Source organism: Polyodon spathula, chromosome 5 (genome assembly GCF_017654505.1).
Source record: "Polyodon spathula isolate WHYD16114869_AA chromosome 5, ASM1765450v1, whole genome shotgun sequence".
In the NCBI taxonomy this organism is placed as follows: Eukaryota; Metazoa; Chordata; class Actinopteri; order Acipenseriformes; family Polyodontidae; genus Polyodon; species Polyodon spathula.
Genome location: NC_054538.1, coordinates 23473204 through 23494087, shown reverse-complemented (window position 1 = coordinate 23494087; position 20884 = coordinate 23473204). Strand labels below are relative to the sequence as shown.

The 20884-nt window shown below is 35.5% G+C and overlaps 1 protein-coding gene across 1 annotated transcript in view; it reads right to left on the bottom strand.

The window, feature by feature from the left end:
* The window catches only part of eys (eyes shut homolog), a 380525-nt gene extending 359910 nt beyond the window's left edge, over positions 1–20615 (bottom strand). The window contains exons 1-4 of the mRNA XM_041251458.1: positions 19874–20615; positions 18733–18846; positions 4415–4608; positions 3145–3272 (exon numbers count right to left, since the gene is read on the bottom strand). Of these exons, the coding sequence (XP_041107392.1) occupies positions 3145–3272; positions 4415–4608; positions 18733–18846; positions 19874–20615 (1178 nt within the window). The remainder of the gene's footprint in view (positions 1–3144; positions 3273–4414; positions 4609–18732; positions 18847–19873) is intronic.
* Positions 20616–20884: the final 269 nt, after the last annotated feature.

The window sequence follows — 20884 nt, the reverse complement described above, 5'->3', positions numbered from 1 at the left end:
CATTTAAATGAGGATTTTTCTCCACTTATCTGCACACCATACTCCACACTGTTAAGGGGAAAAAAGTTTTTATTGAGAAAAAAATAATATATATTAAAAATACAAAACTAAAAGCTCATAAATGGATAAGTCTCCACCCCCCTGAGTCAATACTTGGTGGAAGCACCTTTAGCAGCAATTACATATGTGAGTCTGTTGGGATAGGTCTCTACCAACTTTACACACCTAGATTTGGCAGTATTTGACAATTCTTTACAAAACTGTTCAAGGTCTGTCAAGTTCCTTTGGGAACGTTGATTTACAGCAATCTTCAAGTCATGCCACAAATTTTCGATTGGATTTAGGTTCGGGCTCTGACTGGGCCACTCAAGGACATTTACCTTTTTGTTCCTTAGCCACTCCATTGTAGTTTTGGCTGTGTGCTTTGGGTCATTGTCATGCTGAAAGGTGAACTTCTGTCCTAGTTTTAGCTGTCATGCAGAGGGCAGCAGGTTTTCCTCAAGGACTTCTTTGTACTTTGCTCCATTCATTTTCCCTTCTATTTTAGTTTTGTCAGACCGCAAAACATTTTACCACATGGCTACAGAAAAGTGTAGTTTTTTGCATACTTCAAATGGGATTCAAGGTGGTCTTTCTTGAGTAATGGCTTCCTTCTTGCCTCCTACCATACAAGCCATATTTGTGGAGTGCTTCAGATACTGTTGTCACATGCACATTTTGACCAATCTTGGCCATAAAAGCCTGTAGCTCTTGCAAAGTTGCCACTGGCCTCTTGGTAGCCTCTCTTTCTTGCTCGGTCATCCAGTTTGGAGGGATGGCCTGATCTAGGCAGGGTCTTTGTGGTGCCATACACCTTCCACTTCTTAACAATCATCTTGATCATGCTCCAAGGGATATTCAAGGCCTTTGATATTTTTTTTATACCCATCCCCTGATCTGTGCCTTTCAACAACTTTGTCCCAGAGTTCTTTTGAAAGCACCTTGGTGCTCAGTCTTTTCCTTTGAAATGTACAAACCAGCAGAGGGAACCTACAGGAACTGCTGAATTTATCTGAATCACTACTATGTGAATCACTACAATTTAACAAAGGTGGTGGTCACTTAACTTGTTGTGTGATTTTGAAGGCGATCGGTTACACCTAAGCTAATTTAGGATTGCTATTGCAAGGGGGGTGGACATATTTGTTGTTATATTGCCTTATACGTACAGTGGTAGCCATGGCCAGCGATTTATTTGGTTGTAAGACTGTCGCAGTGCAATATTGCAAAAATGTTACAGCTTTGCAATCTTTTTTTTTTTTTTTTTTTTTTACCAGAATTGAATCAGCTGCACTTCATTAGTCCTGCCAACAGGTGGTAAAAGAAAGCAGAAAATGCATTACATTAAAAAAGAAAAAAGCACAGGGCGCTATGGACTTAAAGACTAGGCTTTAAAGACTATCATCCATTTTGCCAGATTGCAGCTAAACTGCACATGGTTTGGAGTTATGCTCTGATGTCAACTGACTGTTCATGCTTGTTTAAACAAGAGGACTTATAGTTATTGTAATGAAATCAATGTAGCAGGCTGTACTTCAAATTTTTGTGTTTCTTGTTTGGGCTTTTGTAAATAAAGTTTATTGAAAATATATTTGTGTTAGATATGGCAGGGCTGGGGATAGAATCCCCTCCCTGATTAGAATGAGTGTGGAATGTGGCCAGGTGTTAATTGATTGATTTGAGTATCAAGAAACCCCTTTGCACATGCTTCAAAAAGAGCTGGAAAGCCAGTTCCTCTGTTCTGTGTCTAAGCAAGCTGGAGGTGAATTGGCTAGTAATCCGCACGCTTGCAAGTATGAACCACAGTGAGCAAACAAAGCAGCCAGCTCTTGATCACTGTATGTATACTGGGATCACTGGAACTAGAATCACTGTGTGTTCCTATGGGATCTCACAAAAATCTATTTCAGTGTGGGAGAAGGGAGAAGGTTCCTGGAGCGGGATCTTCCTTTTAGTGGGAGATCGTATGGCTGCTGTTTTGGCCAGCTTTTGTTTTCTTTGCTGCTTTTATGTGGTTACTTTGTTTGGAAATAAAACATGTGCACCTGCATGGCGTGTCAACCACAACTTCTATGTCTCTCCTGTCTGTCAGTGGATATCCACACCCCTACTACAATCCTCTTTATTAAGCACACAGGAGATGACAAATCCAGCAAAAATCTGAAATGATCGGCAGCATCTTTATTAATGTAAATATGTACTTATACTTCCGGTACAGTACTTGTACACTTCCAGCTAACATAATTCACAACTCTGAATCAAAGTATTATACAGTTCTGTTAATTTTGTATTTGTTAATATATGTAAGAAAGGTAGAACAATTAAATATCTGAATGTTGAAGTTAATAATCCAGTGAAGTCCAATAATAAAATCAAAATCAGTTTATGTAATCTGAAGTGCAGTCAATTGCCAATGAACAGAATTGTATGTGAAACTGTTTGTAAAAAGTAAAGACCTCCCTCCATCAGAACCTCATATACTAAACCTCTGTCTGATAAATAACTCCCTTTCTTGTGTCTCCCTTAAGTGTTGTTCTTTTCAGGTGATGCTGCATTATGAATATGGTAAGTGGGGCGGATCTGGACATTGATATGTGCAATTAGTGATCACTGCTATGTTTCTTTTGCTAATAACTTATTAAAAGTAATACTATCCACAACCTTTTCATTTCATCACAAATGACCAGATGACCAGCATAAGCAAACATGATATATTTGCTAGTGTTTGCACTGGCCATGTGTAATGGAGGTTAATAGACAATACTCCTTAACTATTTCACTCATGCATTGCTTTGGATATCAAAGTTAACAGTCCCTTCTGTTTGTTTAGTTTTAGAAAGGGCTGACGTTAAGAGTTCAGGTTGAAGGGGGTGGCGCCAAAGCGGCAATAGAAATTGCTAAACACCAGATCAGCTGCATTTAAATATAATAAAAATATGGTGGAAGTTTAATCTAGAGTGTAGTGTAAGTGCATGGCTATAATTAACATATTTAGCAGTATATCTGAATGGCTGAGAGTATATTTACATAGTTTGGCACTTTTTAATTCAATTATGTTTAGGTAAGCAATCATTTCAATACGTTTTCATAACTCTAATATACTACCTGCAATAATAGTCGTTTTGCTGATCCACACAGCTGCCATCATTCAAACAGGGAGATGAGCTGCATGACCTGAGCTGCTTTTGACACCGCGTGTCTGTAACGCCCGCTGCACAGACACATGAAACATGCTTGAAAGAAAAAATATATACATTAGATTTCAAATGATTGTAAAAAAAATATATATACATTATGCAAAATCAAAGTACAAGGACAATACTAGAAGATGGTATTCACTTCACTGTTAAATTATGATAAATTATCTATAATTATAATTATCTGTTCTAGTATTAAACTAGTTAGAAATCAATCTGTTTTGTTTACTTTAAAAATGAACCCTTGGGATATACTACATAAATAAGTTTATCATTGGGATTCACAATGAATTGTTCTTCAAGCCTTGCACGCTACAACAATGATAGACCTCTCTCTGCAATTTTTCTGAGAATGTGGCTGACAAAATGAAGCTGGCACTAAAGCTAATATTCACATCTGCCAGAAAGGTTCAGATGAAGACTGAAGATCAGAATCTCAGGGGATGTGCCATATTGGATACAAAATAGTTATCAAATTCTCTTAGATGTCTTTAATTTACTGTTTGTTTTTTCTCATACCAGTTGAGCAGAACAATAAAAAGCAAGAATGAGAGGGAATCAATAATTAATAAGAAGTGTGGTGAATGTTACATGTAAGAATTGAACCATATTTAGTTTTGAGGTCAAGAATAAAACTGAGAAAACTACAAAATGATTAACACTTGATAAACAAAGTGAAGTGATTTTAATTTTGTATAATATTCTTAACAAATTAAGGACAAAAAGCTTTCCCATAACAATCATACTGTCAAACTGGCTTAATATCACTTATTACATCATTACATATCTCTAATCATTTAAACCTGTGCATAAATCCTTCAAGCACTGCATGATATGCTCAGTGTATTGTAAAAACCTTGTGTCATGTTCTATATTTTATAGAGGTTACAGAGGAAGACAATTTTTAATTATATTATGTACTTTACTACAGCATTTGTTTTTATAGTCTAAAGATGGGGGAAAAAAAGACATCAGATACACAACATTTCATAACAGTAATTTCCTTCTGGCAATGAAATATCTCACTTCATTTAAATCAAACTACTTTACTAATGCCTTTCTTTTTTTCAGAATATAATTATTGTTTTTGTAACCTTGATGCGCTTCAAAAGACACTATATTAATTCCTTTCTGACATTTTATATTAATTAGTTTCTCTGAACAGGCAGAAAACTTACATTTGCTTCACTGATGCAAGTCGTTTCATTCTGACACATATATGACATGCACTCATCCACTTTGGTGTCACAGATTTGCCCAGTGAAACCTGGTGGACATTCGCAGATGTATTCTGGCCAACTGTCCTTGCATACACCCCCATTCTTACAAGGCTGTGAATCGCAAGATTTTTTTATCTCGTCACAAAATGGACCTAATAACATAAAAAGTGTTAGATTAATTTAAAAGCTTCAACAGCCAGGCATTTCCATCAAAAAGGGAGTTTTAGACTTTGGTATTTTACAAATCTAAAGAAAAAAAGTGTGTTGGATTACATTTTATACATATACACAGCCCACTCCACTTATTTGCATATTGGATAATGGCATAAATCACTCTATTGCATAGCATGCACCTGGTCCCATGTTTTAGTGCATTATTTCTATGATTGTATGATACGGTTAAATGCATATCTCCTAAACGAATAATTTGCTTAATTGCATGAAGCTGTGCGGTCCCAAAGTCCACTGTACATTGCATTTTAATTTGGATAATTGCATAAAGCAAACAACGTTCGCGTATTTAAAAAACATAGCAGTGATGTAGCACACATAGCAATGGCATGACAGCGGGAAACAGGTGCGCCCACAGAAATCTTTCACATGGTACACACAACTGAACCATGCCAACATCCCACCTCATGCCGATAATGACTCTACATCACCATGCTGTAAAGTGTTTCAGCCAATCAGAGTGCTGCATTTGTGTTTTTTCCTGAGTTTACCTTCCTAAAAATGAATAAACACAGCGTGCTGCCATCGAGAACAGCAACTACAAAGTGACAGCCAAATAGTCCACGACCACAATAAAAGGTGCAAATAAATCTATTTGAAATACAGACAAACTAGGGGGAAAAGTAGCTCACAAATCTTATGCAGGTTCCATTTCCATTCCAGTTTAATCTCACAATCACTATAACTAATCATTACTCTTTCCCTAAGCGTAGCATATAAATAAACTTTTTTTTTTTTTTGTGTGTGACAAAACATGACATCAAGTTTTTTATTTTGTAGTATTATTATTAGAAGAAGAAATAAACTCTCATGGCAAGATAAATGATGAGACCGAAGGTGGAGTATCCACGTCACCAGAAGCCCGAGATACAATTACAGGCTTTTTATTGCACTCTTTCTTGTACTTTATTTGTTATAATTAGTTGTAGTCATTTACAATAGTAAAAAAGTAGCACATATGGCAATTTCCCTTCCCTTGTTTTTTGTGATGCTTTTGTTTTGCCACTAAACTTTCTTTTGCTTATATAAAGTTGTGTTAAACACATGGCTTTGCCTCCCAGTACACTGTAATGTTGTCGAGTTGCTGTACTGGTATTTGATGAATTTTTCAATTTTCTTCCAGTTAAGCTTTTACTAAAAGTTTTAGTAAATTTATACCACAATGTCTTTTTTCTTTGGCAGGATTTTCCTGATTTTCAACACACGTCTCTGTTTTCATCAGTAACATTTTGAAATTTGGTCTTCACTTTCATTAACTGCCAGTTTGTGTGCTCTTGTGAAGTCAGTTTGTGTCTGGGAGTAACTTACCCTCTAATTTTAATACCGAGAGAGTAAAATGGATTTTCAGGGGGTGAAATGCAATATTACCTTGAAGTCGAGTAATCTCGATAAATATTGTACAATCTTTAATGGTAATGGGATAGGCATTAAAACAGAGCCTTCCATTTTAACTGCAATGTTACTTTGAACTACTGTACAAAAACTTAGTATTAAAATAAAATCAGAGACAACAGCAATTCTTATTCACTTTATTGACCACAGCCAATTCAACTTTGGTTACATATATATCTAAAAAAGATCCATAATGTTTTTTTCCTCTTGCAGCCCTATAAAAAATGACTTTCCAGTTTCCAGCAATATATTAAATAAATAAATCAATAAATAAAAAGTATATACATTTCAATATCTACAAAGTAAATGAACAGTTCATTCAACAGTAATAAGTTTATGAAGAAAATTAGCCTTATTAGCAACTTTGCAAAATAATTAGTACTGGTAGAACCAACTCAAGCAGCTAAAGGGACTTAGCTGTGGCCCAATAAGCTACATAAAACCAAAATATATGCTACTTTGAAAAGCCACCTAAGTTTTGGTCATTGTTGTATAGAGAAGAGGGTACATCCTTCGTGGCCACCCTGAGCTACAGTAACCAGTAACCTGTGTGATTAATGATAGGACAGCAATCCAGCTCTCAGTCAAGAAACCATTAACTGCAAAGAAATCTGAGAAAGCCAGAGGGATAGCAAAAGTCAAAGCAGCAGCTACTTTGCAGTGTTTGACTTGCAGTGTTTTGGATGAGTATACAAAACATGACAACTTGTCTAGAGCGGACACTGCAGCAACTGCTAAAACGCTGTCATTGGTATATATCAGATTTTTCAAATTAACTGTAATGCCTTGTGGCTAGATTGAGATGAGATTCAGCTAATATTTTATTGGCAAAAAAAAACCTGCAGTTTCTACTCCAATGAAGCAGGAAAAATTCCTTGCCTGCTTTTACTGAAATCCCACTTTTACTACCACCAAAGGGATCGCGCCGCCTTCACTTGACATAGCTACATTATAAGGTATATTGAAATTTGTAATTTTCCATATAGGAATACATTTCTTGGAAAAACACTGACTAGCACACTGCATACACTTGATGATCAAATTGAATGTGCCTGTCATTTCAAACACTTCATCAGCAGCATACAAATTGCAAATTGTTTTCCTTTGGGTTCATTATAGGCTGTCATATTGGGAATTGTGATAAATGAAAAGGTCTGTGTGGTATTATCAGCATGCTGTTGAAAAAATGCAAAAATCAGTTGAAAATATTATTTTCACACTGTGTGTAATTCTATATATATATATATATATATATATATATATATATATATATATATATATATATATATATATATATATATATATACACACACACACACACACACACACACACACACACACACACATACATACATACATACATACATACAGTGGCTTGCAAAAGTATTCAGACCCCTGACCAATTCTCTCATATTACTGAATTACAAATGGTACATTGAAATTTCGTTCTGTTTGATATTTTATTTTAAAACACTTAAACTCAAAATCAATTATTGTAAGGTGACATTGGTTTTATGTTGGGAAATATTTTTAAGAAAAATAAAAAACTGAAATAATCTTGCTTGCATAAGTGTTCAACCCCCACACATTAATATTTTGTAGAGCAACCTTTCGCTGCAATAACAGCTTTAAGTCTTTTGGGGTAAGTATGTACCAGCTTTGCACACAGTGTCGGAGTGATTTTGGCCCATTCTTCTTGGCAGATGATTTGCTCCAGGTTGTTCAGGTTGGTTGGACGACGCTTGTGGACTGCAATTTTCAAATAGTGCCACAGATTCTCAATGGGATTGAGATCAGGACTTTTGACTGGGCCACTGTAGGACATTCACCTTTTTGTTCTTGAGCCACTCCAATGTTGCTTTGGCCTTGTGCTTGGGATCATTGTCCTGCTGAAAGGTGAATTTCCTCCCAAGCTTCAGTTTTTTAGCGGACTGAAGCAGATTCTCTTGCAGTATTTTCCTGTATTTTGCTCCATCCATTTTTCCTTCAATTGTAACAAGATGCCCAGTCCCTGTTGATGAGAAGCATCCCCACAGCATGATGCTGCCACCACCATACTTCGCTGTAGGGATGGTGTGTCTTGAGGCATGGGCAGTGTTAGGTTTGCGCCACACATAGCGCTTTGACTTTTGGCCAAAAAGCTCTATCTCAGTCTCATCTGACCACAAAACCTTTTCCCACATTGCAGCTGGGTCACTCTCATGCTTTCTGGCAAACTCCAGACGTGCTTTCAGATGGTACTTTGAGTAACGGCTTCTTTCTTGCCACCCTCTTACACAGGCCAGTGTTATGCAGAGCTGTTGATATGGTTGACTGGTGCACCATTACTCCACTCCCAACCATTGAACTCTGTAGCTCCTTCAAAGTGATTGTTGGCCTCTCTGTGGCTTCTCTCACAAGTCACCTTGTTTGAGCGCTGAGTTTTGAGGGACAGCCTTTTCTTGGCAGTGCCTGGGTGGTGTGATGCAGCTTCCACTTCCTGATTATTGATCCAACTGTGCTCACTGGGATATCCAAACACTTGGATATTATTTTGTACCCTTTCCCTAATCTATGCATTTGTATTACTATCTCTAACTTCCGTAGAATGCTCTTTGGTCTTCATTTTCCTTCAGATTCACAGCCTTACCAATGATCCTTCAACAGTGGGGTTTTTATCCAGAAAATGTGACAGCAACTTTAATGGTTCACAGGTGGAGTCCAATGGTAAGGTAATTGTGTCCTCGTTAGGGCAATTTCTTTCATCGATGCAAACTGGGAGCTTCCACAGCACAGGGGTTGACGACTTGAATTTGAGTTTCAGTGTTTTAAAATAAAATATCGAACAGAACGAAATTTCAATGTACCATTTTTAATTCAGTAATATGAGAGAATGTGGTATGTATATATATATATATATATATATATATATATATATATATATATATATATATATATATATATATATATATATATATATATATATAAATTCGGCAACAGTTACCCTGGTAATACAGAGATTGGTACAGTAGGAAGATTTTTCTTTAGTCCAAATGGTTTGTCTGAACAAGGCTTGTGAGAATGTGGAACAAACTGAGCTTGTTGGTATATTTTATTATATGTAAACTATAATAAGATCCAAATTAGAAAACTACCTATATGGTAACAATATCCTGAGAGACAGGTAGCATGGTTTTAGAAAAGGGAGATTGTGTCTAGCTAACCTGTTTGATTTTTTTGAGGATGCAGCATTGACAATGGGTAATTGCAAAGCATATGATATGGTTTATTTAGATTTCCAGAAACCTTTTGACAAACTCCTGCTTAAAAGATTAATTTTCAAACTGAACAAAGTAGGGATTCAAGGAAATACATGCACATGGATTTGGGAGTGGTTAACATGTAGAAAACAGAAAGTACTGATTAGAGGAGAAACTTGAAAATGAACCAAGGTAACCAGTAGAGTGCTATTGCTAATCTACATTAATTAGTTAGTTTCTGGTAGAGTAGGCAAACATGTTAAATTTTTAGATGACACAAAAATAGGAGGAGTGGTGTAAACACCTTTGCAGCAGCAAAGCTCATTAAAAATGATCTAGACAGCATTCAGAACTAGGCAGACATATGGCAAATTATATTTAATATAGAAAAGTGTAAGGTACGTCACGCAAGCAATAAAAAAGTGCATTATAAATATCATATGGAAGATACTGAAATTGAAGAAGGAATCTATGAAAAAGATTGAGACATTTTTGTTGACTCAGAAATGTCTTCATCTAGGCGATGTGGTGAAGCCATAAAAAAGGCCAACAAAATGCTTGGATATACAGTAAAAAATGAAAAAGGGAGAATTATGGGAGTTTGGAACCAGCTTCCTGTAATGTTGTTGAAGTTGACATCCTGGGATCCTTCAAGAAGCTGCTTGACGAGATTCTGGGATCAATAAGCTACTAACAACCAAACAAGAAAGATGGGCTGAATGGCCTCCTCTCATTTATAAACTTTATGTTCTTACTAAGGACCATAATGGCCAAAGAATGTATTGTGTACCTTCTGCCCTCTTTTTTGACCAATGTTTTTTTTTTTTTGTTGTTGTTTTTTTTAAATGGGGAAAATCATGAAACAATGATGAAACACATTATAACAAGTCCCCATTTTCTTTTCTTTTTTTTTACCCTCCTCCCCCCTCTGCCACCTAGGACCTTAAGGACCTAAATTAGTCAGCATTCAATAACGGTTTGATAATTTGCACCATACTTTCCCAGGCTTGGACTGTCTGTTCCCTGGCATCATGGATACAAGCTATAGAAAGGTCTACGTAGATGATGTCAAGGGATGTTAGGATTAACTGGCACCAGGGAAGGGATTGTGGGGGCTGCCAGTGCAAAGCAATCATCTTTTTACTGCTGTGAGGCCAGCCAACCAGATATGCCTCTGCTGAGAAGTTAAGTCCAAGGAAGTATTATCATTCAATAAGAGAACCAGAGCAGAGCAGTGGATAACCTTTCCAAATGTAGAAAAAGTAGTGGATACCTGATCCCAAAATAAAACTACAGCTGGACACTCCCAAACCATATGCAGAAAGGTGCCAAGGGCACCTTGGGACAAAGTTACCAGTTATGGGTAGGTGCAAGCTTCATTTGAAAGCATCTATGAGGGGTTAAATATGTCCTGTGAAGAAAATTTAAATGAATTAGCTGATGATTGTGGTTCCTAGAAGCTGAGCCTAAGTTATTCCATATAGTTTCCCAGTTAACCTCCATATCCAAGGAGGCTTTTAAGAGATAAAGATATCATAAGGAAACCAGCCCCTTTGTTTTGCTCCCAGTGTTCAGCATGTCATGGAGTGGATGTACTGATAATGTAGTTCCCCAGGGAACCCCAGTCGAAGATAAAAGAAAAAGGAAGAGCCTGGTAGACTGTACAGCAACTGTAAATCCTGGAATGTACAAATACAGGTCAGTATCAGAAATATCAGTAAGAATGTGAATACCCATATAGGGGCAACTCCTCGATAAAAGTGCGTAATTAAGATAGGTGTATGAGTGCCATTTTAGTTGAGAATATGTGTGTCTTTCAACAGAACGCCAAATATTAATTAAGTGTCAGATAATAGGGCCAAAATTCAATCTACAATGTTGAAAGGAATATGTATGGAAATACCAGTTTTTCTTCCACTAACCGCCATGAAACAGGAGCATCCGGGTCAAGGCCAACAGTAAGTGGCCATAATATAAATGGCCAAGAGTATAATTTAAAGTTTGGCAGCGATAAACCTCCTGAGATTTTCTCACACTGTAAAGTGGAAAATTTAGAAAGCATAGTATGCAGTTTATCCCAGTATCCAGGAGAGGGAGCAAGAGGTAGCACTGAACTAAAAAAAATAATAATTCTAGAGATACGGGCCTGTACCGAATTAGGAAGTTGCAACCATGTGTCTAAATCCCCCTTCACCTGAGCAAAAATGTTAAAGTTATTCGATACTGTGGATTGTAAAGATGGGAGGGTATCAACACCGAGAAATTTAAATTGTTTAACCAACACTATGTCAGGAGGCAGGGTTACACCGCCCATCGCCGAATTGAGAGGCATGAGAGCAGATTTGGACAAAATTAATTTTGTAGCCTGATATTAAGCTAAGCTTGGGCTAAAGGCTGTAATGATAATGCGATCAACAAGGGTGGCAGGGGACAGCCCTGGTGGGTGCCTCTGGAGACAGCGAAATGGGAAGAACAATTATTTCCTGTTAGTACAGACGCAGAGGGATTAGCGTATAAAACTTTAATCAAGTCAATGAATTCTGAGCCCAATCCCATATGTTCCAAAACAGACCAAGATAATCCCATTCTAATCGATCAAAGGCTTTCTCCGCATCAAGTGAGAGTACTGCACAGGGAGCAGGGATAGCTGTAGCAGCTTGTAAAATATGAAGGAGACGGCGCACATTACCAGATACCAGGTGGGTCTTAATAAAGCCTGTCTGATCATGATGGATTAATTTAGTAATATAAGTTTCAAGACGCCGTGATAAAACCTTAGCTTATAATTTAACGTCCAAATTAAATCAAAGAAAGAGGACGATAGCTTGTACAAAGAGAGGGATCTTTGTCTATTGTTTAGTGATAGAGAAAGACCAGTATTTACATCTCAATGAAAGGAACCTCTATCTATAGCAGTTTGCATGAAAATAGGTAAGTACTGCCAAGTCTGGGTCATACAGGCATCTATGATGGCCGATGGGTTCGAGTCTGTCTTATTCTTTTCCCCCTTGGACAGCAAGGAAGAATGCAGTTGCAGTCTCTTTTTCAGGTTGGTCAACATGCTGGGGTATACCAACAATCAGCACAAGACAAATTCAGGTAAGTAGACTGAGGTTTTTTTAGCTATTAATATTGAAATAGACGAGGAGAGGCAAGGAGAGAAGGTCCTAAGCCGCCATCTTTTCCATAGGTCACGTGACTCCCACCTTTTGCCCTCCTCTGAGTGATTGTGAATATCTATGACTAAGACATATGCCTATGACTTAGCTCCTCACATGTTGCTACAAGCAGGATTATAACACAATCCTACATTTTTTGCACAAATAATCATACGGCTGTGATTTCCTGAGAGAGTTGCATTTTCAGTTGCAAAACCATGAACACAAATAGAAATTTAAATAAATAATTATATAAACTTCATTATACAGTAGAATAGAAATAGAAATAATATATAACCTTTCTAAAGTAAGAACCGTTTTGCTCCACATAGTATTAGTTTAATGTTGTGGGGGTAAAAAATAAAGGATTTGTACACACCACTGTGTGTTATGTAATGTAATATGATTAGTAAATTTGAATTTATTTGAATACTTACTTTTGATTTTTTGCACTACATTAATTAATCATTGGTGTCCGATTCAGATTCATAAGAACATAAGAAAGTTTACAAACGAGAAGAGGCCATTCGGCCCATCTTGCCCGTTTGCTTGTTAGTAGCTTATTGATCCCAGAATCTCATCAAGCAGCTTCTTGAAGGATCCCAGGGTGTCAGCTTCAACAACATTACTGGGGAGTTGATTCCAGACCCTCGAGATTCTCTGTGTAAAAAAGTGCCTCCTATTTTCTGTTCTGAATGCCCCTTTGTCTAATCTCCATTTGTGACCCCTGGTCCTTGTTTCTTTTTTCAGGCTGAAAAAGTCCCTTGGGTCGACATTGTCAATACCTTTTAGAATTCTGAATGCTTGAATTAGGTCACCGCATAGTCTTCTTTGTTCAAAACTGAACAGATTTAATTCTTTTAGCCTGTCTGCATATGACATGCCTTTTAAGCCCAGAATAATTCTGGTCGCTCTTCTTTGCACTCTTTCTAGAGCAGCAATATCTTTTTTATAGCGAGGTGACCAGAACTGCACACAATATTCAAGATGAGGTCTTACTAGTGCATTGTACAGTTTTAACATTACTTCCCTCGACTTAAATTCAACACTTTTCACAATGTATCCGAGCATCTTGTTAGCCTTTTTTATAGCTTCCCCACATTGTCTAGATGAAGATATTTCTGAGTCAACAAAAACTCCTAGGTCTTTTTCATAGATTCCTTCTCCAATTTCAGTATCTCCCATATGATAATTATAATGTACACTTTTCTCTATTAAATGTCATTTGCTATGTGTCTGCCCAGTTCTGAATCTTGTCTAGATCATTTTGAATGACCTTTGCTGCTGCAACAGTGTTTGCCACTCCTCCTACTTTTTGTGTCGTCTGCAAATTTAACAAGTTTGCTTACTATACCACAATCTAAATCATTAATGTAGATTAGGAATAGCAGAGGACCTAATACTGATCCCTGTGGTACACCACTGGTTACTACACTTCATTCTGAGGTTTTTCCTCTAATCAGTACTTTCTGTTTTCTACATGTTAACCACTCCCTAATTCATGTACATGTGTTTCCTTGAATCCCTACTGTGTTCAGTTTGAGAATTAATCTTTTGTGCGGGACTTTGTCAAAAGCTTTCTGGAAATCTAAATAAACCATGTCATAAGCTTTGCAATTATCCATTATTGATGTTGTATCCTCAAAAAAATAAAGCAAGTTAGTTAGACACGATCTCCCTTTTCTAAAACCATGTTGACTGTCTCCCAGGATCCTGTTCATTTTCCATTTTGGATCTTATTATAGTTTCCATAAATTTGCATATAATAGAAGTCAAGCTAATTGGTCTGTAGTTACCTGGTTCAGTTTTGTTTCCCTTTTTGTGGATCGGTATTACGTTTGCAATTTTCCAGTCTGTCGGTACCACCCCTGTGTCAAGAGACTGCTGCATGATCTTGGTTAGCGGTTTGTAAATAACTTCTTTCATTTCTTTGAGTACTATTGGGAGGATCTCATTCGGCCCAGGGGATTTGTTTATTTTAAGAGCTCCTAGTCCCTTTAACACTTCTGCCTCGGTTATGCTAAAGTTATTTAAAACTGGATAGGAACTGGATGACGTGGGGCATGTTGTCCGTATCTTCCTTTGTAAAAACTTATCATTTAATATATTTGATTTTTTTTATCTTCATCTACGATTTTGCCATTTGTATCTCTTAGACATTTAATCTCCTCTTTGAATGTTCTCTTGCTGTTGTAATATTGGAAAAACATTTTGGAATTGGTTTTAGCCCACTTAGCAATGTTCATTTCTATTTCTCTCTTGGCCTTTCTAACTTCCTTTTTGACTTGCGTTTGCAGTTCTGTGTACTCTTTCTGTGTACTTTCTTTTTGGTCCCTTTTTAATGCTCTATAAAGTGTCTTTTCGCTGAATATTTTTTTTTAATTGATCTATTAAACCATTTTGGCAATTTAGTTTTACATTTAGATTTGTTTACTTTAGGGATGTAATTGTTTTGTGCCTCGTACTACATTTTTGAAGAACAACCATCCTTTTTATGTGGATATTTTCTCTATTTTACTCCAATCTACTTCTGTTAGTCTCTGTTTCATACCTTCATAGTTTTCTTTTCTAAAATTCATTCAATATCTCATGTAACTTCGGTTTCCCAAAAGTTCAACATTTACATAACTCTCGGTCATGTTTATAGAGATAAATAAATAAATAAAAATAAATTCCAACATGTCTGCCATTTTTGTTTTTAATTCTAGTGGTATGGATATGTCAGTAATTTACCTGTTTTTGAAAAAAGTGCCAACCAATGGTGATATGCTGTAATCAACACCCTCATGTGACTTGTTTTGATCAATCAGGGTAGAGTACAAAATACACATTTTATAAGTTAGTTCCCTAGAATATTAAGCAAACTATATATATATATATATATATATATATATATATATATATATATATATATATATATATATATATATATATAACTTATAATGCCTTTCTTATTTTATGGCTTTATATTGAAGTTGTAACGTGTTCACAGCGTTTAGAATTTAATGTTAAAATATAAGTAACTTCAGTGTAACACCTCGAAACAAATGCGTTGAGCCGATGAAGATCCTTGTAGAACACATGCATTGTTGTACAGTAGTTCAATGTAACATTGCAGTTAAAATGGAAGGCTCTTTTTAATGCCTACTCTATTACCATTAAATATTGTATAGTATTTATCGAAATTACTCATGACTTCAAGGTAATGTTGCATTTTACCCCCTGAAAATACATTTTACGCTATCAGTGTTCAGATTAGAAGGTAAGTTACTCCCAGACGCAAAACCTTATCCGGACCACTGCCCTCCATTGTACCAGTATCTAAAACCACCAAATAACGTTCCCATTTATTAAGCTTAAAGCCATCTTTATTTACTTATTGTTAAAATATTGTATGAACAAACATATTTCCAACTACATCTATATAAAATAAGCATTATTTCAGGATACATTTAAGGTGTTTTATTAAATGTTGTTTACTTCATTTGAATTTAGTAGTAAATGACTTGCTTCTTCAATGGTAATTACATCTGAATTACTAACACTAATTATAAAGTGTTACCACAATCTTATAGACCACAATAAAAAAAAAAAAGCCAAAGGCAAGATGTTTCTCCATTGTTATGGAGAGTTGACTCCAGCGCTGGGGTTCATAAAACAGATCAGGTTAGTGATATTTGGTCTGACATGGACAACATGTCTAACAGCAATTATTGTTAACAAATGAACATGCACCTTTGCTGTTCCCCATTGACACCATACACCTACAAATGTGAGAACACAGAGGTGTTCAACCTGAAGGATATTCTTCTGGAAAGATTCTTCAAATCCTTACATATTGATCCACAAGGAGTGCTATTGGGGTGAGACGGACCTTTACAGACAAAACCGAAAATTTAGCAGAAGCAAAATATGTAAAAAGTATTTAAGTCACTTATGCAATCAAACATAGGAACAAAATTAACTACTCTTGAGTCTGGATGGAGATTCCATTGGTTCAATTTAAACAATTTAGAACAAGGTTGGGACAAAGAGCTGGAATGGAAGGGCCAACTTTGTGCGCATGCTCTGAAGGGAATGGAACTATAGATTGCCTTGGAAGAAATCTGTATCCTATAAGCAAATATTTTGATGTCGGCATTAAGTTTCAACAAGATATAAATGACAATATGGGAGCCACAATAAAATGAAAAGGCCTCTTATTGGCATTGACAAACTGGCTGCAACAAGTGACAAGTTTTGGAGACTTTTTCCCTACTTATAAAACAAAACAATCAAATTTAGTAACATATTTGAAAATAAGTGATATATACAGGTATGGAGTAGTTATACTACTAAACAATCATCTTTGTAAATCCATATTACAAACAACTCTCACAAAATGTTATTTAAATTTGAAATGTTTTAGGCAGGGGTGCAGAACCCTAGTCCTGGAGGGCATTTCCACATCAGGGTTTAGATTTAATTAAATAGTGCTCAAAACAATACCCGAGTACAGGTGTAATTGCTTCAATTAAGGAATACAGGGGTATGGGTATGGTTTTAACAAATGTCCCAGCTAGAATGGTTCTTGCTGCACACCACTCGATTAAGATATGTCCTAACGAAAATCACAACATTGACCTATTAAAATACTTAAGTGTGGACGGTAGCATACTAGAGTTTGCAGTTCTGTGTAAGCAAGCTCCCACACAAGTTTCACAATATTTCAGATTTTTTAATACAAACATGCTATATGTTGGTGTACTAAAGTGAACCTCACACTTAAGCATGTTTTTTGGTATAAAGGCATGAACCCACCCATTAACTATCAGACCTTTTTTTGTAAAAAAAAAAAAAAAAAAAAGCTCTGCATTTTGTAAACTTCAGAACGCTGTACCATTCACTCCAAGTTATAATGTAAGACTAGATTGCTGAGAATGGAAGGGTAAAATGTAATCAACTGACAATTTAGGAAACTCTTCTGTAACAACTTTGTATATTGCTGTTTTTTGTATCGGTGCAGATACTGCTAATTTATCATCCTTTAACATGAACAAGCTTAATCAATATTCATTTCTGTATTGATGCTGTGAACACTGACTACATAGTTAATGTAAATTAATAGCCATCCATGAAACTCACGTTCACACAGCGCTGGCTGATAGAAAACACAACATTGTTTTGTCAACTAAGCAGTTGAAAACAAATATCAATAATTATTATTATAGACTTATGAACGCCATATATTATATTTAAGTATCCAGAAAACATTACAAAGCAGATAAATCAGCAAAAAATGTATAATGTTAAGAAAGCACTAGATGTCAAATTAAAGCTGCAATAACAGTGAACATAAAAGTGATTACTCCCATTTTCCTGAGATAATTTATCTTGTGATCTCAACATAACATTTATTATTTGAGGGTTATTTGGGGATTTTAGGTATGTATTGTGAGAGGTGCTTGAGTACAAAAAAGAAAAGATGGCTGCTTATTGAACCTGCAACTTAAAAAATGCACAACATTTCCAAAAACTTTGGAAAGTGATATTCAACATACATCTGAATAAAATACAAATTGTTGTAGTTTAAACATGGCATGACAACAAAAACAATTCCTACAACTTGTGGAACATGCATTTGCCAACAAAACAACAGCTTGTGTGTGCAACGTATATTAAAAAGCAGAATTATCAGTTGTTTTACAGACAGGTAGCTTAAGTGTTGTCTGAGTGTGCAGCTGTATTAAATAATTAAATACATCATACAGCATTACATAATACACCAGATCTCATAAAACAACAAATTCACTATCTCCAGAGTTGAGAATGACAGTAATCACTGTCCTATTGGAGCCAAGAGCTGATTCAATGTTTTTTTGTTTGTTTGTTTGTTTGTTTTTCTCCATTTTTTTTTTCTTTTTTTTTTCTGAAGAACAAGTAATAGAAAAATAATTTGATTTAGTTGAACTTGAAGAAATAGACATAGTAGTTATGAATAGTAATCTGTACTCTTTCCTCGGCTTTGGCTCCAAAACACATTCACATTTAAGAATGGAATCCTAAACAGTTTCAAGGACCATGCTCTAAATCTATCAAGAGTGCTTTGAAGGATTGAACAGAATGTTTACAACTATCAGGGGAATTTTTGCCAAAGGTAAGTTTAAGGAATGAAAGCAAAATAACAACGATGATGCTTGTTGACATTGGATGAAAGCATTAGGCAAAACATTTGACTACTTACCTCTGAATATAAATATAGTAAGGGTTTATTTACCTGTGAAGTTTTGGTGACAAACACATTGAAAGGAATGTGGAGTTATGCGATTACAATCCCCATGCACACATGTATGCGGTTCACATTGCCCAATTACTTCTGTGCAATTGAAACCTTAAAATAAAAAAAAATATATATATATATTTACGCACATAAGAATAATTGTATGCTATATATAAAACGATATATAATTTGTGTTAACCCACCCGTTGCAACATTGTGTACACAATGCTTATATTATAATATATATATATATATATATATATATATATATATATATATATATATATATATATATATATATATATATAGAGAGAGAGAGAGAGAGAGAGAGAGAGACACACACACACATATATATATATATATATATATATATATATATATATATATATATATATATATATATATATATTTCTATGCACATTTTAAAACATGTTTGTTTTGAAACAGTTTTATATCATATAACTAACCATAACAGCTTTGCAGATAAATGTCATTGTTTTCTCAGTTGTTGTTTTGCTAGAATACTTAAATATTGCATTTAATATCCTATCCCGTCAAATCCTGGATTTCTTTATGAGCCCTGACACTCTAGGATATACTTGTTTTGTAGAATCTCTGAGGTCACGCGACATCGTTTGAAATTGGGATGTATAGACCCGGAGGTAAATATGCCTCCTGGAAAGAATTGCAATAAGAATTCTAAATATATATGTAATAAACCAAATAAAGTACAAATTAAGATTGGAAGGAGTGTGGCTATTTCAAGTAATTAGGCAAAACATACAGTAACATGTATTATAGTTTACCATGGTTAACACATTCCAGTTTACCATGCTTACATGCTCACTGTGCTTTCCCATAGTTAATCATGTAATTAAGCTTCACTAAGCTTAACTTCTGTTGTTTCTCCAATATTCACCTTGTTTGTTTTGTAGTCCTCAATAAAAGTGTAACAACAATATGTGATACCTATAAAGTAAAAGGAGAGGTTTCTCTGCTAAAGTGATAAACTAAATTTTCTTTAGCAATACACTTACATCTGTTCCATATTTTATGGCATAAGCCTAATATAAATCAATTTACTGGACGCTGTAATACAGACTTATAAACTTAAAATACTGGTATTCGTATTTGTTACCTGTAAACTGGGGGGAACATGTGCACGCATAATCCTCATTTTGTTGTTTTTTTCCTCCTCTGTTTAAACATGTTGCTCCATTTTTACAAGGTTTTGGCGAACAGGCATCAAATTCTTCACAGAACTTTCCAGTGTAATGTTCATTACAGTGGCAGCTATAGCTGTCCTCCCAAGCATAAGTTCTACACAATCCATTGCCAGAGCATAATGGTGCATCCTGCAAGTTTTGACAATGTTGTTCTTTTATGGTCACATTAAGTCGAAGACCCATCTTGCATAGCTGAGAACTATCTTCTACAAAGTAATGTGTTCCAGCAGCAAGCCATTTTGGGTTAACTTGGTGTCTTGATGATACCTTGCTTCGAAAGAGTAACAGATTGTTGGCATAGCTGATTTTAGAACAACTTACAAATGCTTTCCTAGACACATTAATGAGGTTCATCCCATATGATTTTAATGCTATACTAATAGAGACAAACAGTCGATCTCCTATCTGTAATTCAAGTGGACATATTTGTGGAAACATTTGAATATCAGAAAAATCACTGTTTGTGTCTTCTTTTTGCATTTCCCAGCATTCAGTAAAGAAATCCAAACAATAGTTCTGAGTCAGACTCCACTGAACTGTGACTTCCTGTGGTTCAGAGTGCCATTCAGTTACTTTTTGCCTCTTGCAAACATTTTGTCCACAGATGCTGTCATTAAGTATTACGCAGGTTAGTAATACTAGTTTATAAAACATTGGGTATTCTGGGGTTCTTCTATTTGCAGGTTTATTAATCATTGTTTAAATTGAACGTAACACAATTTTACCAAATCCTACAAAATAGTTGATATTCAGAGTGGACCGTGTGCTTACAGCAACATCAGGACACGTACTGTAATCTTCCCTTTACAGATTGTACGGTGATTTCAACACACTTTGTGCAAAAATGACCTAAAATTAAAACAAAACACACATTAAAAGGGATAAATCAATTAAATTAAAATTAATATACTAAGGGTCATACT